Source organism: Fringilla coelebs (genome assembly GCF_963513975.1).
Source record: "Fringilla coelebs genome assembly, chromosome: 7".
Taxonomy (NCBI): domain Eukaryota; kingdom Metazoa; phylum Chordata; class Aves; order Passeriformes; family Fringillidae; genus Fringilla; species Fringilla coelebs.
In genome coordinates this window covers 30466739-30494247 of record NC_140035.1, presented here as the reverse complement: position 1 = coordinate 30494247, position 27509 = coordinate 30466739, and the positions used below count along the sequence as shown (strand labels likewise).

General features: G+C 40.9%; 1 protein-coding gene across 2 annotated transcripts in view; it reads left to right on the top strand.

Annotated features, from left to right (window-relative positions):
• Nucleotides 1-27486, top strand: part of GLS (glutaminase) — a gene marked incomplete at its 5' end in the record, with an annotated part of 59042 nt that extends 31556 nt beyond the window's left edge. Inside the window, 7 exons of one of the 2 annotated variants that reach the window (XM_084209616.1) lie at nucleotides 163-339; nucleotides 1421-1552; nucleotides 3273-3365; nucleotides 22616-22677; nucleotides 23622-23698; nucleotides 23846-23909; nucleotides 24268-27486. In XM_084209616.1, the coding sequence (XP_084065742.1) occupies nucleotides 163-339; nucleotides 1421-1552; nucleotides 3273-3365; nucleotides 22616-22677; nucleotides 23622-23698; nucleotides 23846-23909; nucleotides 24268-24424 (762 nt within the window). In that variant the 3' untranslated portion in view covers nucleotides 24425-27486. Of the gene's footprint in view, nucleotides 1-162; nucleotides 340-1420; nucleotides 1553-3272; nucleotides 3366-4231; nucleotides 7471-22615; nucleotides 22678-23621; nucleotides 23699-23845; nucleotides 23910-24267 lie in introns of those variants that run through there. The other variant, XM_084209617.1, reaches the window with a different exon arrangement.
• Between the last annotated feature and the right edge of the window lie 23 nt (nucleotides 27487-27509).

The following is a 27509-nucleotide window of genomic DNA, read 5'->3' as shown; positions in this document are numbered from 1 at the left end:
ACTGTAGTAATTGATGCTACTAGTGTAATCTGTAAGAAATGTTACGCTGCAGGTGGTTCTGAGATGTTATTTTAAGATTTCAGTATTTTGTTGATCCTGCTGTAGTTGGCCTTTCTGTGCTAGAAGTACCAGTGCTTATAACCTCTATTTCTTTTCCATAAGCTTTGCTCAATAGAAGTGACATGCGAGTCAGCAAGTGTGATGGCAGCAACCCTGGCTAATGGTGGCTTTTGCCCAATCACTGGTGAGAGAGTCCTGAGCCCCGAGGCAGTCCGCAATACCTTGAGTTTGATGCATTCCTGTGGCATGTATGACTTTTCAGGGCAGTTTGCCTTCCATGTAAGTACTTTACAGGTTTTAATTACAGCTGACCAGGAAGGTTAATCTCTGCTATTATTTTCTATGTTCTAGGGGTTGCTTCCTTGCTTTTGAGGCAGAAGAGAGGGTGTTACATGAATTATTTAGAAACTGAGCACGCTGTAAGGGAAAATGTCACCTAGGATTCGTGGCACTACTAGTGTCACATACCTTAGAGCACTCTGCCTTCACTTCTGGGAATCCCTTTCATATCAAAACATAAATGCTGTTCCTTAGGAAGGCTGCTCATGAGAGCAACAGGAACTGAAAACACAGCTGAAGAAATCCTGCTGTATGAGAGTCAAGGATAGCAGAAAGCCTTTGCAGACAGTTGTTTTTTTTTTTCAGTAACTCAGGCTCAGAAATTGTCCTTTATGTGTGAAAATGGCTGTCATACACAGCACACGTACTGTGCTCCTGTTTTCTAGTAGTGAGTTCCTTACATGTGTATAATTCAAGATGGACTGTATCTTATTTATGCTTTCAGTATTTGAGCATTTTTAGTTCTTCCTTACGTAAAATTGATTATGGTGCACTGTGTGACATAAAATTTGCCTTTTGGAGAGCCATGAGGATACGTGACATGTTAGTTCCTACTGAAAAGAGTAATGCCTTTGTTCAGATTGTAAACAAAGAGGTTATTGTATGATTTCATAGATACTTTCCAATTTTCTTGTGGTTTTGTTTATCAGTCAAGATTTTTACAGCTTCATTCTACCACCTTGTTGCAAGCTGTTTGTGAGACATACACTTGTGTACTACTGCTTAGTCATAATTGGTTTTTTAAAAAATAGATTTAAATTAACTTCTTTCACAGTATTATTGACTCACTGTATTCCTGAGAGCAAATAGTTTTATGATTGTGAACCTTGGATTGTCACAAACTGCATCAGGTTATTGTTTATCTAAAAAGAGATAAGTAATAATGCTTTCCCAGCTTTGAGTGCCTTCCAGATACATGTTTTATAAATGCTACACAATAATCTTCAGGAAAATGCTGATGCATTGTGTTACAATAGTGAGGAGCAATTGCAGAGGCCAGTAATCTCTGATTATTCTGTAGGTTGGTCTTCCTGCAAAGTCTGGAGTTGCTGGTGGGATTCTTCTGGTTGTTCCTAATGTCATGGGCTTGATGTGCTGGTCACCTCCTTTGGACAAGATGGGCAACAGTGTTAAAGGAATTCACTTTTGTCATGTAAGCAGCATTGCCCTTGGGTTTTTTGGTTGTTTGGTTTTGTTTTCTGGGGTTATTTTTTTTTGGTTTTGCAGCTGATATGTACTGAGCTTCAGTTGGCATAGCTGAGATCCAAGTAAATTAAGTAGTGATTTCTGATTGTTCCCTACATAGCAAGTTTCATCTGATCCAAGGGTGAAAGTCTAAGAATAGATGTTTGTTTTTTAGTAGTAAATAGCACTTGATTTCAGTGAGCATTGAAGTATGATGCCAGAAACACTGGAGAAATTGTTGTGGAAAAGCTTTGAGAAGGAACAGTTCATGGGGTAATAAAAGTGCTGGACTGCAGTGTATTGCATTAAAAACTGTAGAGCTCTATTTCTAAACTTTTCCCCCCTCTTGTCATAAAGGACAGTGTTCAAAACACTGGAAATGCAACTCTTATTTCATTGCAATAAAACAAAAAGGCTGTAACAAAATACTACCATTCTGATGTATTTTTAAACTGATTTTTGTAAACCATCTGACATAAAAGATGTCTTCATAGATGATACCCAGATGTTGGGCAGACTCTTCCCAGCTTCATGTTGTGCCAGTGAAAGAACTGTGGATAGTCTGCTGATAGGAGCATTAGAAGAAGGAGACATTTTGGGGAGGGCTTTGTAACGATTAATTTAAGGTGTTTTGTGGGAGCTGAGAATGTAAAGAATTTCTTCCTTTTTTCTCCCTAAAACTGCCTTGTAATGGTGATTGCTTAATTATAAATGGGAGGTTGAGCAGCAGTTAAAACTTCTCAGACTTCTATTTATCTAACCTTTACACAGTTTCAAATTAAGAAGTTACTAATTCTAGTTAAAATGCTTTAAAGCTTCATATTAAATGGTTTGGTAACTTAATTCTAAAACCTAGAATAGAGGGGTAGGTGAAGGGTTTACTGCATTGCAATGAGACCTAAAAACTGATACATGATTGTGGCATATAAGTAACATTAATGTAACAGTCACTTTTAAAAATACAACAGCATTGCCAAGTTTTATAATCATAGCCTTTCATGTCGTAATTCAAACTGATTGAGACTCCATTGGTCACTCATTTCCTTGTTTGATCCTTTTGATCAAAGTTTTTCTGTTGCTGAAGGGTTGCGTACAGCTTATTTATGCTTTAAATCCCTCTCCCTTTTTTTTATCTAAACCTCCAAACTGTTGATATGTGAGTTTTACCTAATGGCAGAGTTAGTTTTTTCCTGCCCCTTTTTTGACCCATCTGGATGTTCATGAGTTTAGGAAGATGCATGAAACAGAGCTGATGCTCTCTGAGGAAGCAAGCTGCTCTGAATTAATCTGTTTGGGTATTGTTAATTTTGCATAAACATTTGAAAAACTCTGACTAAACCCTGAATAATCTTCATTTAGCAGAGTATTGTAAAAGGATGGGCTTCCTGTCTTTGAGTAGGAATTTATTAAAATAGATATTTTGCAAATTTGCTCCTTGTTTTGTCCTTCTGTAAGAAGGAAGTAAAGATATTATAAAGGTATTATTTAAAGGTATTATTAGAATTTTATCCTGTAGATCTATTATGTTCAAAGTGCCTCGTGGACATGGGTATTCATTTGTTTAATAAACTTCCCTTCTTACTGGTTTAACTTACTAGGATATGATGCAAAATTTAAGTGGTAGTATAACTGAGAAGCATTTGGCTATCCTATGCAGATAATAATGCATGTTCTCTAAATGCTTGCAGGATCTGGTTTCTTTGTGCAATTTCCATAACTACGATAATTTGAGACACTTTGCAAAAAAGCTTGATCCTCGCAGAGAAGGAGGTGATCAGCGGGTAAGTTACTGTCTGTGTTCAGTGAGTATTGCTCCCAGACTTCAGAGGAAACATGGCCAGTTCTTCTCTAAATGCCAAACTGCTCAATGACATGTATTGCATCAAAGCTTTCAGATCTAGTTAGTGCACATTACTAGTGGGCACTTACTTGGGTGGGCCACACTGTCACAGGGTTTGTGTAAGGAGAATGGATGACTAGATTTGTAACTCCATTTCTGTGTAAGGAGAATTGATGACTAGATTTGTAACTCCATTTCATGCAGTTCATCTCCCCTGCTAGGTCAGGTAGATGGTATCTGATGGAAGTTGCCAGGAGTTTTACTGTACTGGTTGCCTTTAATAAAGACTTGACCAGCTGCTGGGCTTAGCCTTTCTGGTGTGTGCTGCAACACACAAGAAGTGTGTTTAGCTGTAGTTTCATGAGGATATCTCTGACACCATGTGACCTGCTGAGACTTGCACAGGCAGTGAATTCAGGCATGAATAGTGCTGCAGACAAGAGCCTGCTACTTAAGGAGCAGCATAAGCAGTGTCTGGGAATGAACTGAATCCCCTCCAGCTACATTCACAAATGATACAAGCATGAGGGGATTGAGATAAGGAAAACCTCTTTGTTTTCAATACCATTAGTGTTTTGACTAAGGCATGAAAATTTCAATACAGTAGAATGATTATTAAAGTGCTTCTATTTGCATGTGTACATCTAAAAATTACCCAGTTTTGAATTTAATTTTTTTATAAGTGGAAAAGAGAAACAGTTTATGTGAAGAGCTGAAAAACTTGAGTCTGTTAGCAATGACTGCAAGTATGAATTTTTTTTTCCTTCAAGTACACTAATAAATAATGTATGTTGCTTGAACAACTAGCATTCCTTTGGACCAATGGACTATGAGAATCTCCAGCAAGAACTTGCTTTAAAAGAAACAGTATGGAAAAAAGTGTCACCTGAATCAAACGAGGACATCTCCAGAACCGTAGTGTATAGAATGGAAGGTCGGGGAGAGCAGAACTAAACAAATGGGTTCTAGTTCTATTAAATTCTTCATTTTAAAAACCCTGAAGCATCTCTAGATTTAACTTTGATTTGAATATTGTTTACATGGTGTTTCATTTATATATACATTTTGTGTAAATTCTGTATGCTATACCAAAAAGATTGTCAAAGTTCAAGGGTGTGTGGGCAAAAAGCATGTGCAGACAAACCCAAAGCTGTAAACTGACTTTTGTAGTTACTTAGAACACATTTAGTTAAAAAAAAAGGTAAATCTTAGTGTTTTCAGAGACACACCACAAAAGTGGTATGTATCTGTTTATTTTTGTTTATATCTGAGATTTTTAAGTATATGAACTTTGAGGCTGAGCAAGAGCTTGTGTCCACTGAGCAGGGTCAGCATGTAAAGATAGAATATTAATTAAAATATAAAATAATATTTGGCAAAATACAGCAAATTCCTGAATTTCTAAATAATTGTATATTAAGTGGAGATAGGTTCTGAGTCATATTATTACCATATCAGGGTTACTTTAATATGAGCTTTCAAATTTGAAGAGAAATGGACCTTTTGCATATGCCATGCTAGTGAAGATTATTTGTTCTTTTAATCAAACCATTAATAATTATTAATGCTAATGTTGTAATAAAGAGAGCAAAAATGCCTGGGCAGGATGGGAGAAGTGGGGAGGAGGAGGAGGAGGGAAAAAACCTGTCTTGTTTGCAAGTTAACTAATGCAGCAGAGAGATTCCTGCCCCAGCTATTTGCAGTGTCTCTCTTGGTGCTTGTGCTGCCAGCTGGTAGTTATGACTCAGATGTCTGCCTTACTAATAGTGCTGTGCTCCACCCTGGAAAGGAATGTAAGCAATCTGGGGTTTAGACTGGTAACCAACTGAGCAGTGAGCAGGAAATATGTTCACAGGGAAGCAGATAGGTAGATCTTATTAGTACTGTTTAGAACTATTTTTCAACCATTAATGTGTGCATATGTTCATATATGAGGTTTCATTTACACAGGAGCAAAATCTTAAGTTATAATTAATTGCTATTTTTTGGAAATGATTTTGAGTTGCAGCACTGTCAGCTTACTGAGAAAGAGGACTTGCATTTTTCTACAGGCAGCTGCATCTCTTAAGCTGCATAATTTGATAATTTGAGTATCTTGAGTAGGGTGTAGCTCCAAATGATATATTTAAGCTTCAGATAGGCTCAACAGGCAGTTGTGAACAGAGGTCAACGACTTGCTAAATTCTTAACACTTGCAGGAATTAGATTCTTAATAATGCTGAAAATCTTAGAAAGCATTCTCTCTAAAGTTTTCTCCTCTCTAAATTTGAAAGTAATCTGATGTGTCCCATCCCTAGTACACATCACACAGAGTCCTGGTTTATCAAACTGGAGAAACTTGTCCAAGCAATGATAAATGGTATTAGCTGCTAGAGGATTTTAAGAGACAGTGACAAACAATTCTGTAGTAACACCTTCACCTCTTCTCTCTGCTCCCTTCCCCAGTCCCTCTCCCTTTTTTATTTTAAAACTCCAAACTGTTGATATGTGAGTTTTACCTAATGGCAGAGTTAGTTTTTTTCCTGCCATTTTTTTGATCCATCTGGATGTTCATGAGTTTAGGAAGATGCATAAAACAGAGCTGATGTTCTCTGAGGAAGCAAGCTGCTCTGAATTAATCTGTTTGGGTATTGTTAATTTTGCATAAACATTTGAAAAAGCTCTGACTAAACCCTGAATAATCTTCATTTAGCAGAGTATTGTAAAAGGATGGGCTTCCTGTCTTTGAAGCCTAGGATGGAAATATTTAAGCAAAACAATACAGAACATCAATTTTCAGTGAATTTGATGCCCTACTGGGATGAAGAGGTAAATCTGTGGTGCAGATGTCAGTAATAAGTGTCAGTCATGAATTGCTGAACAATAACTTTCATAATTTTATCTCTGATGATGAGGTTAGGTTTGTTAGTCCTTATCCTCAAAATCAAGGCAAAGTCTTCAATTATAAAAATGTCTTGCCTGTTTGAGGATTTTGCAGTAAACCAGTAGCTACAGAGACATAACAAGTATTCATATTCTGCAGAACTACTTTACCTGAAATACCCTCAGTTGCAAGAGGGAACAGAATGTGTCTGTGCTGCTAATGGAAAGTATTTACAGTGGTGACATGTTGCTGGATGACTTGCTGATTTAATTAAAAATGGAAAAGGCACGATGCAGGATTTGCTTGGTCTGATTCTACCCACCTTGATTTTTAGTACTGTTTGAAGCCACTTCTAAAGATGTGGTTGAAGATGGACGATTTTTCCACAGGCAAACCTGGTGGTAGAGTCAAGTCCTGCATGGGAAATACAAATATAAGAAAACTACTAGGTCTTTAATATGCATAATAAGAATATTTAGGGTACAGCTTAAACAATCTTTAAATATATATATATATTACAGTTCTGTAATATATGCTTTTGAAGCCTGCCTCAGAATTGAAGGCAGCTTCTAGCTAGGAAGGGTCAGGAGGAGACTCCTCTGAACCAACTGTTCTGTAACTTGCCCACACTTGTAGTTTGTTGCCCTGGCTGCCACGTGTGCACATGGCTCCTGTTTCTGGCAGGGCACCTGGGGGGCCAAGGTCACCCAGCAGGGGCAGTGGGAGAGGCCAGGGCCACTGAGGTTTAGTCATTCCATGTGTGAAGTCTGCAACGGTTCTAGTGTTCACCTGTGCTACAGTAATAGCAATTCTTGATATTCAAGCATTTTAGCTGTTTGTTTGTTTTTTCTTTGTCAGCATCATTAACATTTCATTAGAAATGTAAATGCTTTTTAAAGATTTATTTTAGCATTTGTGTTGTACCTTTTGGCTCAGTTGTTAAGTTACCTGTCTCGTTTTCCATTTTTCATTTGCATTGTATGTTATTTATGTATCTTGATTTCCAGCATGCTTATTTTTGTATTGTTTAATAAATTTATTTTAAGCTGATTTTTTTATTGTATTTTTTTTTCCTCTCAATGGAGAACAGATTTGTTCAAAAACATTTTTTAGATTGAAGTTGAAATAGTGAAATAGTGAGTACTCTGTTGAAAAATAAGATTCTGGAAGAGGAGGTGAAATAAGCAGATTAAGTTAAACCAGTCATTGAAAACTTTCCTAAGATTTTGTAAACATTTTGTACAATAATCTAATTATTTTTCTGTTTGAACTCTTGTCTTAGAAAGTTGAAGGCAAAAGTAAAATTAGCAAAACTTAGTCACCGTGACTTTTTTTAATAGAGAAGTCCTGGTGCAGTAGAATTTTAACATCACTGTGTTTTTGTCTGGTTTTGAAGATACTGATTCAGTCACATGGAAAATGTATGGTTAATGGTGCCAGTGCCAGTGTAGTAACTGCTGATCCTGAGCATTATGAAGGGAAAAACACAGCTTGTAATAAATCATGTGCAGCAAGGGAGGTGGTCCAAGCCCCACATTGTTTGGGTAGTGATGCTGGGGCCTGCCTCTACTGAGGATGGTCAGAATTGTTAATTTAGCTTTTCTGCAGACTGGTTTATAAGCTGAAGTTTTGTCATGGCTGTGAAATGAGCTGTATGTTCATTATCGTTAAAAACATTGAATGTCAAAGGAGTTTATTCTCTGAAAGTCATAAAGATGATGAAAAACAGTAGCAGGTACACAGAGCCACAGGTGATTTCCTGTAGATTTATTTTGGCTCTTATATTTTGGTTTTCAGCATATATTTGCGTCAGAAGTCAAGTGGGTGGGTAGATGAATAAAAAGGCAATGGATTCAGAGGAGGTTGGGTGGGGGGGATGGATTATGTTGGTTTTTTATTGCTCATGTATCTCTTGGTCTTGATACATACATGTCATTGATGCACAGTAATTTGTGAACAAAGGAATTGATTATGAGCATAATTAATGTATGATGTTTTGGTATCATAAACATCATTGTTTGTAGGCTTGCACTGTTTTTCCTTTTTTTTTAAATTTTAAATAATATTTCTGTAGTTTTTTTGAAGGTTCAGAATCAATTATTGCAGTGAAACAAGAATGAGCTTGTTTCAGCAGAGTTCTTATTAGAATGACAAATACACCTAATAATTTGCCTTCAGTGCAGAGTCTCCTTGAGGATTTGAGTTCACATATGTCTATGGTGGTTGGAGTTTTGGCAAGAGGTTTTAAATTGGGTAGAAATCTTAACTAAAACTATTTTTTTTAATCATGCTGGCACCTTGTCTGTTCCACATTTGTCTAGTCTGGAAAGTGCATGACTAACCAATATATGTAAAGACATGGTTGAGTCATGCACAGCCCCACTTTCCTTCAGGAATTCATGTCCTAGTGTGTTGAATAATTTAAATAGTCTAAATTATTAAACTACCTACCTTGAATCAAGCATGGTTTCTGATTTGCTGTTTGCTCCTAGAGAATATTGCGTACAAAATTAAAAATGCCCTCTTGTCTTTGGGTTTTCCTGCGAGCAAGAGTTAATTTTCTTACTGGCATCTAATCTTGCTTTATGCAGACTTTTTGGTATCACTTGGACATTGAACATTTAAGTGTTTTAGCAAGACTTGAGTGGCAGCACTGTGCACATGGCTCAGCTACTCCTGAAAATGCCACGTGTATTTCTTCTGTGCATAGCAGGGGTGCTTAATGGTCACATCTGAGGCTGCAGCTTAGCTGAATAAAGCCTAGAATGCAGTTGAGTAGCAGAACTGTGGTGGGGGCAAGTTTGTTGGGTACTTTGTTTGCTATTTTGGTTTTTTACCAGTTTAATTTCAGCAGGACTTAATTGAGGCAATAAAGCTGGCATGGGTGCTTGACCCAAGGACAAGGCAGGTGGATGTTTGGAGAATAATAGACACTTTGATACCTCAGCACTAGGACTGAGGAGGAAATGGGGTTGAAGGAAGGACAAGGAGAAAAGGAAGTTATTCTAGAATGTCTTCCTATCCTCAAAAATGTTCCAGCCAACCAGTCTTGGATGTATTTTGTGCTAAGCAGGCACGTGGGGCAGCATATCTGCTGTAAGGTGCTGCTTCCTGTTTTAGCTGCTGCTCTGTTTTGATTCTGACTCAGCTGGCACATAGCTGTGCCTTCATGTGGTTTTACAAACTCACGTGCACACTGTGAATTGGACATTTATCTTCATATTGTACCTTTCCTTAGAGGTCAGGTTTACTTAGCTGGGTGCAGTTCTTGTAACTTATCTGTATGATGTGCAGAGGGCACTAGTGACTGTCAGCAACCTGAGAAGGAAACCACGAGGTGACAGAGGCTGGGAGGGATCTCTGGAGATCTCAGACTCCAGCTCAAAGAACCATCTAGTGTCACTTGGATTGTGTTGCTCAAGGGCTTTGCCAGTCAAGTGTTGAAAACCTCCAGTGATGAGGTTTTATCATCTGGCTGGGTAAGTTATCCCAGTGCTTTAATGCTTTGGTTAAATATTTTTTTCCTATCCTACAGTTGGAATTTTCCCTTTCTGTAGTTTGTCATGGTGACTTCTGTGTTTTCACTGAATGTGATGATCTGACCTTCATGCTGTAATCTGTTGGCTTTTGGAGAGTCCTAGAAGTGGTGTAGGGGAAAGTGGCTTTTGGTCAGCAGTAACTAGTATTTTTACTTCCTGCTGTATTTTTCCTACCAGATTCTAAGTATTTTTTCATTATGTCATTGAAAGTGAAGTGATTCAGGGATTTGAAAAGGCCCTTTATTTTTCTATTGAAGCCCAAGAGGCGAAATGCAAACGTGGAAGTGTGCTATTTGCTGGGGGATGGCATGGTACTGTTAGGACCCCTTGTGATCAGAGCACTTGTCAAAACAATGAACTGAGAACACAAGTGGAGTGATAGGAAGAGATATTGTTACTCATTTCCTGTTGATGTCATTCACTAGCCCAGCTTTTTCCTTGAGGCAGGCAACTTTATTGTTTGTCCAGGAATTACTCATGCAATAATCAGGGTTTTTTTGGACTCACAGACCTGCTTTTGGTTATATGTGTAGCTTTTACTTTCTGAATGGAAAGTACATTTCACACTTCTTTTCAAGGACCTCTCTCTTAACATTCTCCAGCCTGTAATTATTGCAAATCAAATAATTAAAATGTAATCTTGCTCTGAGAATAAACTGTTTTGATTAAACATGTTTTAAAAAATCCCCACTCATGCCATTGCAGAGCAGGATTAACAATTATGATTGAGAATATAGAAAAGCAGGCTAAAATAGCTGAGTGTGTTTTATTCTACATACCAAGGCTGCTGGGGAATAATATGACTGTTTGCAGTATTTAAACATAAAAGCAGGGAGGAAAAAGATTTATTTAAGCTAATAAATATTTTCCATATGAGGAAAACATACCTTTCAATACCAGGTATGGAATACATAGCCTAAAAATAAGAAGATTTATAGAAACTCGATCCTAGTATTTAGAAAGAACCTTCTCAGCAAGAGTAGAGTGCAAGCATCTGGTAAGATTTCCCCATTCTGCTTTCAGCCTGCAGGGTGGAGTCAGTCTGTTGCTAGTGCAGGTGCCCTGTGTCCTTCTAGAGCCAAGTCCTTTCTTTTGGCTATAATTCCAGTTCCAAGCCCTGTATTTGTGAGTAAACTGTCATCCACAGACTGTGAAGTGCCTACAGGCTGGGAAGCAGGAGCATTGCCCCACTCTGCTCTGTTGTGTGGGTATCAGTGGTGTCAATAGGTCCTTGAAAAGGCAGACATCCTTTTGTCCTGTCTGCTTAACACAGCTCTGTCACTAAAACACCCATCAGCATTCCACTGGATTCATGTGACAGTGTTGATCCCAGTCCTTTGGTCCCAAATCTTGCACGGTTAGTGATGTCTATATCCATTACTTCAAAGGCTCTTGTTTTTTTTCCCTGCATCCAGGATCAATGGCTTAACATTCATTCCCCTTTTTAAGGCTTCTCTGTATATTCCCAATGCTCTTTGTTGCAGAACTGTCAGCAGAGGTTTAGTGTTTGTAAAGGAGCTACCAAAGTAGGTCTAACATTTCTGTGATAGTTTACTGCAAGAATTGTTTAACCATTTTTGAACTTCCAGCCATCATTATTTGCTGACAAAACTTTTCACTGCTGATGAGAAATGCTGAAAATGTTTCACAGTGGAGTGAGTTAAACTCTTTGAGAGGATCATTTTTTTACAAAACTTGGATGCTTTGGACATTGGTGGCATCACTGAAGTATTTCCATCCAAGCTGCTGCTGGCAGATGCATGCCACCTAGAAATGAAAATTTGCTTGGTCTTCATCTTATAGGGTGGAAGTCTTCATGCTTTAGATCTTTCACTTGATCTAGTAAACTTTTTGTTGAAAGGATTAATTGATCTACCATTCCTTTGTCATACTGTTCATGGCCAACAATGCAGCAGTAACACTTCTGGTCATCCAGGACAGGAGCCAGGCCAGGTTTTTCTGTCACTCCCTCTTGTTAATTTACAGTTCTGTGGAACTGCCTGATCCATTTTTATTCACTACTGCTATTGTAATTTGGTTTTCTTTATTAGGTGTTCAAGAACTTCTCTTGCTGGCACAATATATGAGTTTATGAAAGTCCATGAAATATCTTCTTTAAAAAACCAAACACAGTGGAATCAGCCAACTTAGCTCTTAAGTCTAGTGAAGGATAATTCAATTCTCACGTGATGTTTTGGGTGTCTTTTCAGTGATGTGCTTAATTTTGTTGCTTCCAAAAGCAAAAAGTGTGTTCATTTATTGGTACCAGAAGAAATTAGAAACAGCAGGTGGAAAAGCAAGCATGGCCCTGCTCACTGTAATCTAGTGAAGGCAGCTTTGGTGCTCTGTTCTCTCTGTTCTTCCCAGTATTTGTGCCTTCTGAAATCAGCATCATTATCCCCAAAATAAAGGGATGGGATGGATATACCCATACCAATGTGGGTATTAAGCAAAGGATAAGACATAACAAGAAATTGTTAGTGAGTAGCTCTTGAGATCAGCTCCTCTTCTGCCAGGCTCATCTGTTTCTCCAGGCACACATGGGAAGGGGCAGGGAAGCTCTCCAGGCAAAACATTGTCATCTGAGCACTGGTGAAGCCTCAGCATTAGGTACTGTAAGGCCTTCTGTGTTGAAAAATTTAGGATGATCTGTTGTTGAGAGGTTATCTGTGACACAATATTGGCTGGGTCCATCCTAGTACCTGTTCTTGACCCTTCATATCAGGCTTTTTTTTCCTGGAAGTGTCTTCCAACCAAAGAAGCATCTGTCCCTGGGATTCTGTAATCTAATACTGGTGGAGTCAATGGCTCTGAATCTTGAGCTCTGATTTCTGTGGGGTTTTTTGTTGTGTATCCCTTGAACCCAGTTCATTGTTAGTATTGGTTTTATCTGCTAGAAAGGGGAAATAGAAACCCAGTCTGCTTCCCCCAACACTTCCTGCTGTCCTGCTCCTGCTGATGGCACTGGAAAGGAGGAACTGCCCCATCCACTCACCCTGGACATTCTTATGATACTATCTAATATTTTCTAGTGAAATTGAGTTGGCATGCCTTGATTCCTGGGGGAGAGGCTTGTGTGCAGGGATCCAATTACACTTTGCTTTGTGTGACCCCCCCCTCCAGCTCTGGAGATCAGGTCCTGGAGTCAGCATTAGTGAATGGTTGCTTCTTCAGGGGAGGCAGGGGTGGGAGTGGGGCAGTTCAGGAACATGGCTGGCCAGAGCAGCTTGTCTCACCCTGTGGGGTTTGCACAGCTCAGGAGTGGCATAGATGGGCATGGTCTTTGTGAAGGAATCTCAGTTGCAGAAGGTAAGTAGATGTTTCACTTATTCTAGTAAACGGTTTGTTTAATTACTTAACTCTTAATTCATCATAATTAAATAGTCTTATCTGTAATTTAAACAGCATCAGTTTACTAATACTTCAGAATGAATCAATAGTCAGGACTGTAAATAACCAGGCACTACACGTTCCCAGTGTGTGTTGCCATGAAACAAGGTTTCTGCTTCCATGGCTTGTCATCATCGAGGGCTTTCTGTATTTCAGGCACTTGAGTAAAACCAAACATAGCATGAAGCAGCCTATACCTATGGAATCACAAACTATATTGGAAACATAGATGATTTCAAGTTTCATTTACAGGATTCTAAATCTCATTTAAAAATTAGAATAAATAAATGTAATAATGTCTGAGCATGCACTGGCTGAATTAATGGTAGAACTGAGCTCAGTCCTATCTGTGACTCTTTATTCTGTATGAGTCAAAGAATATTTTTGGACAGCTGGAAGAACTTGCACCTCCTGTCTGACAGTGTTTAGGGTGAATTCACAGGTAGACAGATGTTGTTTTGAGGAATACAGGTGTTAGAAACTCCTTCCAGAAATTTCTGTACACTTGATGGCCATCTTATGAGCATGGGGTTGGTGCTGGAAGAGATGAATTCTGTCTTTCATGGCTCCAAATGTGATTGGAGGAAAAGCACCTTCTGCTCACTGTTACTGTTTCCTGTGTTCTTAAGCTTTTAAATTTTTATGCAAACTAGTACAGTAACAGAGAAGGAAAAAAGGGACAAACTCTTACGATATTGTGCTCATTTTTAGTAAACACATTTTTTAGATGCTTTTGAATACCTCCATTAATTTAAAGTATTTTGACAAAAAAAGGGCTTCAGGCAGAGATGGATGAAGAAATGCAGTTTACTGTAACATGTGGTTTCAATAGTCTAATTATTTGCAATTTTGGGTGGCATAATCCAGTACTTATCTCAGAAAGGCTTGAATCAGAGGGAGCTATGAATGATGGAAATCCATTTGATGCCAGTAGATGGAAGAGGGGAATAAACCACCTCTGCTCAGCCTTCCCTCCAGGAAAGCTGCACTTCTCCTGTAGTGGCCTTAGCCTGTTTGCCAGTAAAGCAGACTGGCAGTTGTTCTTAGGTTGAAGAACGGGTCCTGGTGTCAAGACAAACCTTGGGTGTGTATATTTGGTTTAATTATTTCTTACATTCAGCTGCATGCACAGCTTCTGTGACAAGTTCCAAGACTGAGCTACTGGTGCAGGCTTGTTTCAATGTTCATGAACTGAACCTAGTCAAAACTCCTTGCTCTGTTTTTGAGTTTTAAACAGACACTTTCAGGACCATTGAAAATTTTTTATTGTCAGTTCTACCAGCTAGGATTTGAAACAATGTGAATAGTTGAATTGCAAGAAAATACTTAAATACCTACTGGGATTTTGCCCAGCTTTAAATAAAAATAATAATTAACTGGTGTGCTGGCTTGCCTGAGGGTTTTGCAGCGTTAGCAGCACAGTTGGTTTAGAGCTGCTTTGTGTTTGGATACATGGAAATACAGCCTCTTGTGTGCCTGCAGTCTAGACATCATTCATGGGAGAAGCAGCTTTCAGTATTTCAGTACATGCACAGGTCGTGTTTGAGCAGGGCTGCTGGAAACCGGAGTGAGGAATAAATAAGTGTTTTGTTAGTCTGTTAGTTTGATATCAACAGCACAAACTGTGTGGATAATTGCTGTGCAAACGGCACTTCGAGTTAATTCCACCAGGGAGACTCCAGAAATAAACTCCCTGGTAGCAGCTTTGAAAGTCACTTGTGGCAGCTTTGAGTCCAAAAATAAACTCTGCACCCACGGCTGGTAAAACTGAGGGAGCTGGGTATTGTCCTCTGTCCCCAGCTGTGAAGTGGGAGGACCTTGCACCATCTAGAGGAAAAGAAAGGATAGTCAAAGGTTAGAAAAGGAACTGGCAAAATCTTGTTTCCTGTGTCACTTTTAAGACATGGCAGAGCGGATTCTAAAGTTATTTTTGCACTTTGTCACATTACATGAGGAAACAAGGATCAGTAGTGCAGAAAATAGCCTAAAGAGGTGGTGGAAATTGTCAAGAAAAAAAAAATGCAAGTTTTATGGAATTAACCTCGTCTGTATTTTCAAATATATCAATATTTTAATGTGTGAAGGGATATGTATTAATTTATTCACCCATCTTCTAATTATTTACAGTGCAGTGGGAACAAATACTCTCCCAAGGAATTCTAAGTTTATAACTTCTTAAGACCCTTGTGTTTGTTTGAAGTCAGGGCAGGGGGCTCTGTCAGGGGCAGTTGGTGTTGGGTTGCTGTAGAGCTCTGTGGGATCATTTGATCACTCACTGAAAGCCTCACTTTTGTGTGCTTCAGGAAGTTATTTAGAGAAATTGCCTGTTCTTGTGGAACTGAGTCTTCTGTAGAATAAGGTAATGTTGAGGCTTAATACAGAGGCTGCTTTGAGTGCCTTCAAGGACTGTCCATCCCTACAAATATTCATGGACAACCTCACTAGCAAGCTCTGAGACCACTTCAGAGCCAGTCCTCCCTTGGGTGGGCACCTAAACTAGTCTGGGATTCATTTAGTGAATAAAACTTGGGAATTAGGTCTAGGAGTTGGGTCCTGGCAGGCAGCTGGCACTGGAGTGGGGCAGACAGGGCAGGTGGAATGGAGATGATGCTTGGCTGGGCTTGGAGGGCTTAGAGTTTGGTTGGATATTTGTCTCTAGTTCAGTCTTATATGGGCTTTACCTGCCCTTAGGTAATAAGTTCCACAAAGCAGAAGCTCAATTTTAAAAACAGGCTTTTGACTGAGATTTCTTCCCCTATGAAGTACAACTTACCTTCATATTGAACATGGTATTTTAAAGGCAGACTGTGGCTATCTCTTTTAGACCTGGATTTTTTTCCCCAACAATAGCCTTGTATGTGGACACTGGAGAGGAGATTCCAGGTTATTGAAAATTATATGTAAATGCAAAACTGTCTTATTTGTAAAATAAGTGATCCTGTCTAATGTCTGAAGATATAGATACCTGTGTTCTGCTCTCAGATCCATCCCTGGTTTATTTTTGTCCTTTTAGGCACTACTTGCATTCCAGTTTCAGAGTTGAAACACCAAAATTCGTTTTGTGCAGGTTTGAGTGGGTTTTTATTCTGTTTGTTTTTACTTTGTTTTGAAACCTTCCATGCCAGGAAAAGGCCATCTAAAGGCTGTGCTCCAGCATAGGTGAGTTACAAGTTCAGTGTGTAAAAACTGGATGACTAAATGGTTTGCTTCGTGCTCTAGGTTTGTTTTTTGTGGTATCTGTAGGTCAGCACTGCTGTTTCAAGAGTTTATATTGGTGTCTTGGCTTTCAGGGGTTGTTTCCCATTGATAAAATAAGCATCCAAAAATCTGCAGCTCTTCTGAAGAGCAGGAGGAGGGATTGCTTTTTGCTGCATACCCTGGTGACCCTCATCAGGGGATCAGCTTTAGGGAAAGCAGCTGAACAGTGCTACTGTGAAAGTGAATTCCTGTTGACTTTGGAGCTTTTATTGCTTTAATCACTCGTGACTCACATAAACTCCTTGCTCCTGCCTTCCCTGTCGGTCCCTGGCCGTTTGCAGAGGATGGGAGTAGGCAGAGTCCCTCTGTGGAGCACTAACCCCCCTTCCCTGGACGGGTGCTCACCTTGGGCAGCTTAACAATCTATTTTCTGCCTTCCGAGCTAATGCCGCGCTGAGCCGGATGAGCTGGGCCGTGCGCTGGGAACAATGGATGGAGAGCCGGGGTGTGCAGGGCTCCTGTGTCCCCTGCCAGCCAGGGTGGCTGGCTCCAGCGTGGGACAGCAGCTCCTGGCTGCAGGGAGCAATGTGCAGCTGGGATGGGCACTTTGGAAACGCCACCTGACGGATTTTCCGTGCGGAGCTGTGCTGTGTCACCCTCGCTGCGGGTGGCACAGGGAGGGTGACACAGCCAGGCTGTCACAGGTGCAGATTAGCTGTGCTCGGTGCTGTGGGGGTTAGTGGCACGGAGAAGTGTGCCTCAGGGACGCTGCCAGACAGGGCTGGGCTGATGGGATATGAGGAAAAAATGTTTCACCAGAGGAATTATAAAGTACTGGGATGCTCTTCCCAGGGAGGTGGTAGAATCACCATTTCTGGATGTGTTTAAAAAGAGACTGGACATGGCACTTGGTGCTATAGGCTAGTTGAGGTGTTAGGGCATAGGTTGGACTCGATGATCTTAGAGGTCTCTTCCAACCTCATTATTCTGTGATTCCCTGGTGAAGAGCTGCAGAGTGCATTCTGATGGCTGTGCAGCTCTCCTAGGGCTGGGAGCCTTGTCAGGAGCCTGGGGGGACAGAACCCAGAGCCCTGCTTACCTGGGACCCATTCTGAGGTTGGTGTGACAGTCACGTGTCATTGGGCACTGAAATTTAAATCCCAGTTGATCTCTGCACCTCTGTGCCATGCAGGAGAGTGTTTATAACTCTGTTCTTCAAGCCAGAGGGGCAGGGTTCCCTGAGAGGAAGTGTTGTGTCCCATTTTAAGCACAAAAAATGGGATGTGAGAGAAGAGCGTGGTGCACGTGTTCTCTCAACTAGCTCTGCTCTCTCTTTTTAACTCCTCTTGTTGTGTTTGAAAGTCTCCTGTCAGCACACTTGGTCTGGTGCACAGTAAAATTCAGATAGAGCAAAGTTCCTGAGAAACAACATCCATTCAAACCTTTTTTTCTCAATATTTTGAACATCTCTTCAGAAGGCTAACCTGTGGCGTTATCCCTAAATATCATGGAAAGAGTGTTGGAAAGTTGTTTATTTATCCTTGTTTGGCTTGCCTTGAGCAGTACTACTATAAACTATAGAGCTTGATTATATTGCTCAGCCACCTGGAGAAACATAAAATTGGAAGTAATACTTTTTTTTTTCAGAATGTTAATTCTGTAACATTTTCAAAGAAATTATAGAGGGCGGAGCATTCTCAGGAAGCAGGACACGGTAGGAAATTAAAATCCAGATCCACTGACCTTTTTAGCTAAGAGCTTCTCATGGAATTAATCCAGCTTTGAGCTAAATTAATTTTTCCTGAAGGATTTGCTTTCTGTACATGCACAGCTGTTTGGCTTTTCTCTCCTGACCCAAGTGCAGTGCGGGGCTGAGGCTCTCCCTGCCCTGCTGGAGGCATTGCAGAGCAGGACAGAGCCCTGTGGTGACAGGGACACCTGGGCAAGGACAGAGCACAGTGTGCCCAGCTGCTTGGGCTGGGCTCCTCCTGGAGGTTTGGGTGTTCTGCAGTAGTGATGAAGGCAGTGGGCAGAAGGTATCAGGCCACTCTCCCTCCACCACGAGACTGTAGCAGTTCATTTCCATCTCTGGGCCTCAGTTTCCCATCTCAGTGCCACTGACAATGCCAGGGTGCTGTCTCTGAAGTGTCTGGAGAGGTCTTCTGTGGATGGCATTAGAGCCAGGCAGTGGTAGACACCCTTGCCTTCAGTTAAAAAAATATCCTCTAAACTGGTCTCTGTTAGGAGAGGAGTGATTCTTAGTCTTGTGTGGGCATTTGCTGTTAGCCATCGTGAGATTATTTAAATAAGTCTGGATTTGGGTGTGCAGCTCAGGTAGGAAAGACTGTTTTGTTACAAATACTCCACCAAGGCAATTCCCACATTCCAGCCAAGCCTTTCAGATCAGTTAGATCTTGTTGAAATTTCCCTTGCAATAAGTAACTTCAGCATATTAACACTGAAGTTAAACTTTCCTTTCTTAAATTTAGTTTTTCCAGTTGGTACACTGAGGAATTGAAAACCAGCCCTGGAGCTCTCCTGTCATGCCCAAGTCCTTTGTGCTTGCAGAGAAGGGGGGCACAGCCATGCTCTTGCTGTGTGCTGGGCCACGTGCTCCCTGCTGCACTTCCTCTGTCCCTGTGCATCCGCTCACATCAGCACTGCTGCTTGAGGGAGCCTGCTCTGAGACTGTCACCAGCACCAGGCTCTGGAGATGTTTAAAATAACTGCCACAGGAGTCACTTTGACACTGAGTTTGCAACTAGCTTTGTGGCTCACTCACTTTGTCCATTTGGGTTTTGGAATGGTGTTTTTGCTCTTTCGTGTTCTGCCTTTTCGTCGCCCGTGTTTCTCTGAAGGATCTGCTGCAGCTCTGTGACTTCCTGCTGCTCTCAACTGTGGCTGTTTCCCTTGCTTTAACTTGACCTCAGTGCAGTTCTTGAGCAGCAACAGTGTTGATCTTTCTTTCTTGAGCTGCTCACATGCTGACCCACAGACTCACAGAGCCATTAATTGGAGAGGTGCCTCTGGAGACATCGGTCACTTGGCCACCTCTGATGTGAAGCAGGACTTGGATCCTTCGCAGCTTTGTCCAGCTGAGTCCAAGACCTCTAACCCCTGCTAACCTGACAGTGAAACTGTGGTTCTGATTTCTACCATGGAGTGACATGAGCATTTCTGAGGAACATTTCCTTGCTGGTTTCACTGCCTGGATGATGAAGATGATACCCAGTGCTGCACAGAGAGGGTCTCATTGTAGCTGAGTGAGCAGTGCTCTGTGGTGTTGGTGTGGTGAGAAGGGAGCTGCCAAGTCCCTCTGCTTCAGTGCATGCAGGTTTTCCCTCTTGTTTGGCCCTGCAGCTGTGTGGCAGTGTGAGATCCATCCAGCTCACAGCAAGCAAAGGCACTCCATCCCTTCTCCTTCCATTGCGTTTTCACTGTTAGGGAAGTACGTGCGGTAGGAAAAGGTTGTGAAAAACAAACTTTGTGTTTCTAAACATTAGGGAAGCTTGTGTTCACCAGTGCAGTTATCAAAACACCAACACTGAATGTTCATGAACCGCTTGCTTAGAGACTCTGCCAGTGAGTTTCTCACCACTTAAATTAGTTGCTTTGTGCCCTACTTAGTTTGAATGGATAGAGCTCATCTGTCATGTTCACTGGTTTTTTTTGTCCCCAAAATCATATGTTTGCTCCTGTCACTTCAGAGTTTCTTTTGCCTTTTGCTTTTTTTTTTTTTTTTTTTTTTTTTTGCAATGAACCTGTTATTTCAAACTAGTACTGTGAGTTTTGGGTAGAGAATTTGAACTTGACTCTGGCAGCCTAAGAGAGATTCTGCACAGATACAAAGCTTATGGCAGCAAGTGCTGTTCACTTAGTAAAGTTTTTCTCACTGTAAATGACAGCCTCTTACAGAATGATTTAGTATATATGCTGCTTAGATTTATATTCTCTCGAAAGCTGAGGAGATGCTTGTGGAGATGGTATATTCTTACCTTGAGTTCAAAATATATTTTGTATTTGCAGATTTCTTAACTTTATTGAATTCACTTTTTACGTGAACTCAATAAAACTTCTGTGTTTTTTGGCTGCCTTCTGAACAGTTTCATTTCATACCTTAGGAGGTTTGTTAATTTTTTGGCCTGGTCTATGCTGCTGTTACAGTAGGGTGCAGTTATGGGGTCAAGGTGTGTTTTGTTGGTAGCAAATCCAGTCTAATTCCCCCATAAAATCATTGAAGTCTCTCTAGGATCAGGAGGAAGTTGTCCCAAAAGGATTTTTTCAGCTATGATGGCCACACTTGGCCCATTTTAGTTTGAGTTCACCTTTGACCAGCTTTGGATAATTACTCTGCTAATAATTGTCCCGCTGAATTTGTTGTGTTTCTCCTGCTTTTTGTATCCTATTGCTTTTAATATTGGACACAGAACAAACTTCCTTCTGAGGTAAACAAGCAGAGATCTTTTTGCCTGGACTTGTATTTGGTTTTGTTTTGATCTATCAAAAGTTCAGTTTTAAAGTAAAGTAACCTTTGATTTTACTTTATCTTAAGGAAGGAGCAGCTTTGACCTCTCCCAGACTGCTGAGAGATGTAATCTAAGGTGATTGTGTTACAAGGCCTCAGGAATCTCTAAATTACATTTTGTCACGTCTTTATAGAAAACAAAAATCACTTTTGAGCAGAACATTCAGCTGAATCCAGGATTCTGGGTTCTGACTGCGCTTGGAGAGTTGTTTTTTGAAGAAAGGAATGTGCGCTATTTTTATTTTATTACTTTAATATATATTTGCATTTCCCAGAAACATCAAGAAGCCCAGCCAGAATGGTCAGTTACCTCTGAAATGGTTTTTGTGTAAGACAGTGTGTCCTTTGCTCATCCCAGACCCTGCAAAGGGAGAGTATTCATCACCTGTAGGACCTGAACCCCGGGAGTGCTGCCAGCGGGGCCCCAGCAGGTTGGAACGCCCGACTCACCTCGATGAAATGCAGAGATGATCCAGCTAAATTCCCCTTTCACACCTGCACTCGGCTGCTGTCTCTGGGAGAGGGTTTGGCAGTCTGGGGTGGCTGTGGTGCTCCCTGTGGAAAGCCCATGGAGTGTGGCTGGGTGGCTGCTGCCAGGTCCCTGTGTCCGTGTGTCTGTGACCCTGCCTGGGCAGAGCCCAGCCCAGCTCTGGGTGCTTCCAGCAGCTCCTTCCCGAGGTCCTGCAGCCTCCCTGTTGTAGAAGGTCAGTGCAGCATCAGGTCCCTCTTTTCTCTCTGTTACTTGGCTGGTGGCAGCGACTCAAAAAGCAAAGCAGCATTTAGAAAGTTTACTGGAAATGACTGTGAAATGGTGCCTAGAAGTGGCCGTGTCAGTTTATCAAAGAAACTGATGTGGATACTTAAAACCATCTAGGGTGTCATTTTTGGCACTTGTTAAAACCTGCAGAGTTGTTATAGCCAGGATGTATTAAAAATATGCATGGGACAAGGTTGGTGTACCCTGACAGTATCATTTCTTACTAGAGTAATTAATACAGCTGAGAAAAAGCACTACTTACCAGAGACTTACCTGTGTCGTGCTTTAAGCCCATATTTATCTGAAAAGATCCAACTTTATCTGCCTGGAAACCTTGCTTGTTACATAAAAGATCTGCTTAAAATGGTTTATTTGAGCAAAAGTGTGTACATTGGGTGTATGCAAGGATAATCTGTAATACATGGGAAAAAGGGTAACATTTAAGTAAATTTAGGTCTGCTGACATAGATTTCTCCTGGCATTAGGAATCTTTGCAGTTAATAACAAAAATAATCCTACTTTCCCAGGGTGAATTTGCCTTTTGAGGAGTTCATGGTTTTATAAACTGTGCAGAGTGATGCTGTGTGTGCAGTTCAATACTTGGTGTCATTGGGCAACTGAAGAGAGAAACAGAGTTTGCCCATAGAGCCAGGCTCATATTTTTTACCACAACAGAGCAGAAATTAATTGGTTTTAGTTCTTTTACTGTCCTTAAACTGTCCTTCAGTTTACTTTACTGTCCTTCAGCCTTGGAAAGACAGACCTTGCAGTACTGGTAGCACAGCAAGCTGTACTGCAGGATGTGGTCAGGTGAGGGGATACAATTCACAAGTTCATAAGCACTGGACCAACTGGCCCCACTGGGTTTTCTTTTAGAGGGAAGAAGATCAGTAAACTGGAACTTAATCTCTCTTTGTAGGTGAAGTCTGTGATAAATCTGCTGTTTGCTGCCTACACAGGGGACGTGTCTGCACTCCGGAGGTAAAAATCAGTTTGGGAACAGGAATTTGGGAATAGGAATGCTGCTTGTTTGGTTCCTGCTCTTGGTGTTTCTTTAGGAACATGCATATGCACTCTGTCTGGGTTGGGGACATGGAGCTGCATGAGCTAGAGATTGAATATGTTCACCCAAAACCCAACTAAGACCCCAATCCAACTATCAAAAAGGTACCCTCACACTATCCTGAATCCCACTGTGTTCCATTTCTTTGGATCACAGTAAAACAATTTCTTTAACCATTTTTTAATAGCAGTGGCAGAAAATCCTGTCTATGCTCTCACATGCTTTAATAATCAATTCTGAAAATGCCACAAAAATTCAGGTTGGAAAATGTACATTGTTATTGGACAGGTTTGGATATCTAGCTTTGCTTTTGAAATATGGAGGAGAATCTGGCAAAATTTTAAGGTAATAATGGTGGTGGTCTAAATAAGCATTGATTTGGCTAGAATATATCTAAATATAATTAGTGGGTGGAAAAATATATAGTGTATAGTTTAACTCTGCTGTGCCAGGGAATCATAGTGTGAAGCAAGAACCCTCCCAATCCCTTAATGCTGCTCAGGATTTTCAGACTTGGGAGACTTCCTGGGATTTTCTCACCTGGTATAAATTTACTTTGCCTTATGTGGCTTAGCTTGTCCACAAACAATTTTAAATCAGGCATGTTGTCTGTTATGTTTTCTGCAAAGGTGTTTTATTTCAGTTTATGACAGCTAAAGAACAGAAAGGAAGTTAAGGCACCAAGCTGGTTTTCAAAGCCAAAGCCCCTTTCATTATCAGCAAAGATATGATGTGCTCGTGGTGCTGCTTGCATCCTCTTGTGGCAGGGCAGTGTTCTGCCGTGCCAGTTTTGTGATGTGCTTTAAATTACCTAAGACTTGCCTCTGCAGTCTCCTTGATTGTGTTTTATTTTGTTTTTAAGGTTTGCTCTGTCAGGAATGGATATGGAGCAAAGAGACTATGACTCACGGACAGCCCTGCATGTGGCAGCTGCAGAAGGTACTGTCTCCTCACACAGCATTTGCTGTCTGTCTGTCTGTCTGTGTGCTTTAGCACGTCCTTGCTGTCTCTGTGCATACCTGCTTTTGTCTGTACATAAATGGATATACAGAAGTACAGGCACTCACAAAGCTGCTTTTCCTGTAGGACACGTGGATGTTGTTAAGTTTCTACTGGAAGCATGCAAAGTGAATCCTTTCCCCAAAGATAGGTGAGTGCTTTTATTGCTGGTTTGGAGGGAAGATGCTCCAGTAACACTTCCCTAGTCCCTGTGAGGAGAGGTGCCTGTCAAAGAAGAGTGGAATGTACTGAGCCAGGCCACTGAAGCGGGGGAACGGGATCCTGCTGGTTGTCTGTAGGCTCTGCAGACTGAGCAGGAATGAAGAATGAGCCACTAAACCCATTATTTCAAAGGTTGTGCTCAGCTTAATGAAGTTCCACAGTTACTGAACTGAATGGGGTCTGTGTGCTGAGCCATTAGTGCAGAATGTAAAGACCTGGATTTGTGGTGCTTTCTGGCTCTGTGCTTAACTGTGCCGATCTTAAAAATTCCGTGCTGCTTTTTGTAGGTGGAACAACACTCCTATGGATGAAGCTTTACATTTTGGACACCATGATGTTTTTAAAATTCTTCAAGAATATCAGACCCAATACACGCCATCAGAGGATAACAACGACGGCAAAGAGAACCGAACGGTTCATAAAAATCTGGATGGCTTGCTATAATCATCTTCAGCTAGATCCTAAGAATCAAATCACTTACCTATTTAATTGTGGTATGCATAAGTAATGAAGAGCGTGTGTGTTTCTATCTGATAGTGGTATATATTTTACAGAAGTCTCTGTTACTTCAGTGTTACGTTACAGGAGTTTCTATACGCACAGGACAAATCCAATCTCTTCAAAAGAAACAAAACCAACTAAGAATCTCCCTCCATAATGTGAGCAATATTACCTCATGCTGCATATAATTGATGTATAAAAATATTTAGCTGTTGTTGGCTTTACTGTGCACTACTTAATTTATTTTTGTGTTCTATGTGAACTCTAGTCTGTGGTCAGGAACTTTTCTGCTGAATTTTTGTTTCTTTAGCCCTCTGTTCCCAGTATGGCCTGGATGAGCCAGAGTACTGTCAGGTATGAGCGTCAGTGAGGTTTTTTTGAAAGCTGAGGATGCTGTTGTAGATTTAGGCTGGGTGTGTTAAGTAAGGATCTGCACTTATCTTTGGGAAAAAATAGAAAAAAGAATTCCACACAACCTTGTTTACATAATATAAATATCACAGAGTATATAGGTGACACTTGTCAATGGTCTAGGCTTGTTCTTAGAGATAGTCTTGTCAGGGAATGTGTTTTAAGGTTTGTTTGACCAAATGGTGTAGGGGAGTGTGACGTGTAGCTCCAGTGTGTAGTGGGATTTTTGTCTTGGCAGCATTTCTCTCAGTTCCCTTTGTCTTGCCTCCCTCCTCTCTCTCCATGTTCAGCTGCTAAAGTACTTCCCTGTGGCCAGGGAACGCGGGTGCTTCCACTCCGTGCAGGTGTTCCTTGCAGGTGTATTTGCACTACCCCTGGGGGGGCTGGCAGGGGCTGCTCCTTCCTGGTGGCTGCACCAGGAGCCAGCCAGGGCAGTGGGAGTGCTTGAAAGGCAAAGAACCGAACCAAATGCAATCTGAGCTCATTGAAGCTCGTGGTAAGGAGCACGGATGGAGTGAAACAGCTTTAAGGAGCATAGAGCCAATCAAAACAGGAGCAGAGCAGGAGATAAGCCAGGTTTTGGGGTATGTTCTCTTCTTGCACTGCCATCAACCAGGGAGCGGGATATTGCATCGCTGGGATTCCCCTGGTGTGGGACAGGAGTTCAGCACCAGGAGCACAAGTGAGTAAATGCCTTCTGTGGTGAATGGTGGCATTCATTGTCTTGCCACTGAAGCCAGCTTGGCACGTGCCCTGTCATGGAAAGTGTAGATGCAGGTATTTGTAGTTCACAGAAGTCCAATACTGCCACAGCTCCCTGTCCCATGTGCAATTGCTTCTGCCAGTAGTGTGGCACAAAACCTCAGAAGTGGGCGGTCACTTCAGATACTCACAACACACTACAGCTGTTGGATGTAGGCAAGGATTTTAGCACAAGAGTTTTAGGCAGGAATCATTTAGCACATGGAAAAGGAGATTGTGCTTGAGAATTGTGTATATGGTGGTTTTTATCCTAGCACGTGGTGTACAAGTCATTAGTAGATCTCAGAGGTCAAATTTTCTGTGTTTTGGCACCAAAATCTCCTGAAATCATGCCCAAATTCTTCCTAGAATGCCCAAGCACTTTATAAAGATGATCTGAACCACATTACCCTCCTTTAGCAATGAGTACACTAAGGCATGGAGAGAAGTAACCTCTCCAGAGCGACCCAGCAGGTCAGTATAGTTGAGAATAAATCCTTTCAAGTTCCTGTACAGTCTCTTGTCGAAATGCCATACTGCCTCCCTGCAGGGAGGACAAGCCACATGGAAAAGTGCTTGGTACTCATCACAAGCAGTGACTGTCTTCATCATGAAAGAGTCTGAAAGTCTAAAGCCCTCAAACAGCATCTTGAAGCTGGCTGGCATGGTTATCAAACACTTTTTCTTAAGAATCCTCCTGTTCTTAAGCTGGTTAGGTTTGGTTTTTAGTTTTTAGTTTTTTGGTTTGTTTTTTTTTGTTTTTTTGTTCTTCTGAAGATCAGCTATTTTTCTGAAGGCTTTTAACCCATTCTCTTCACATCCTGTGTCATGGCCACTGCTGTTGTAAACAAGAACTAAATGAAATGGCCTCTGGCTCTTTGTTGAGCCACATCAGTCACTGGGTAGCACAAGGCAACAAATTATGAGCTTCAGTGTAAAGGAATATTTTCAGATGGATCCTAGTTTTAAATTATGGATGTCAGTGCTAATCTTCCCAATTTTGCCCCTATTACAACACATTCTGTAGCTTCTCAGAAAAATACCTGATGTAGCTTTATTTAACTGACATTGCATTGTTCAAACTGGCATTTTTAAACGTAATTATATTATTTAGTACACATGATATAAACAAACCAAAACCAAAAGGATTGTAACTGAGCTAACATTGAAGATCATGGCTGTCCCTAAGCTTAATGCTTTCATACTGAGTGCTTTTAGCCAGTCCTAGCTTCAGTGCATTTTTGCTGGTTAGTTTTAGTATTTTCTCATTGTGAGAAGATGGATTATTTTGTAATGTCCAGTTCAGCGATGCAGCTGCTTAGACATGGCGTTATTTATAAATATAAATATATGCAGTACATTGGTTTGGCTGTTTATCATTCATGACACTGACATGTAGGTTTTACAGTAAATAGCTTTTGGTTATCTTACCCAACGCTGACTTCCTTATGCTCCAAAGAAGATTCCCCCCACTCCTTTGTTTTTATGTCATATATGTTTCTTCTGTATCACAACCTAAAATCGTTCAGCTAACTTAATGCTTTGTACTCAGAGATATTGTGGTAGTCTTAGCATTAATTAGCCTCTGTGAACAAACTGTATTGTACCAGATTTTTTTTGCTTCAGAGCTGGACTATCCGTGACTATACTTACTGGCAGTGTACTTCTGGTCATTGTAACTGACTGGGCTGATCTTGACTTTTAGATTCTGTATTGTGGGGACTAGACAGTGATGAATGTATTTCTAGCAGTTTCCCATGAATGAATCTAAACTTGAGCTGTACTGGTTCTGAAAATGAAAGTTATTTATTTTAAGAAATAAAATCCAGATAGTGTTGCTTTTTACAGCATAATAAATGGAAATACCAAGATGATG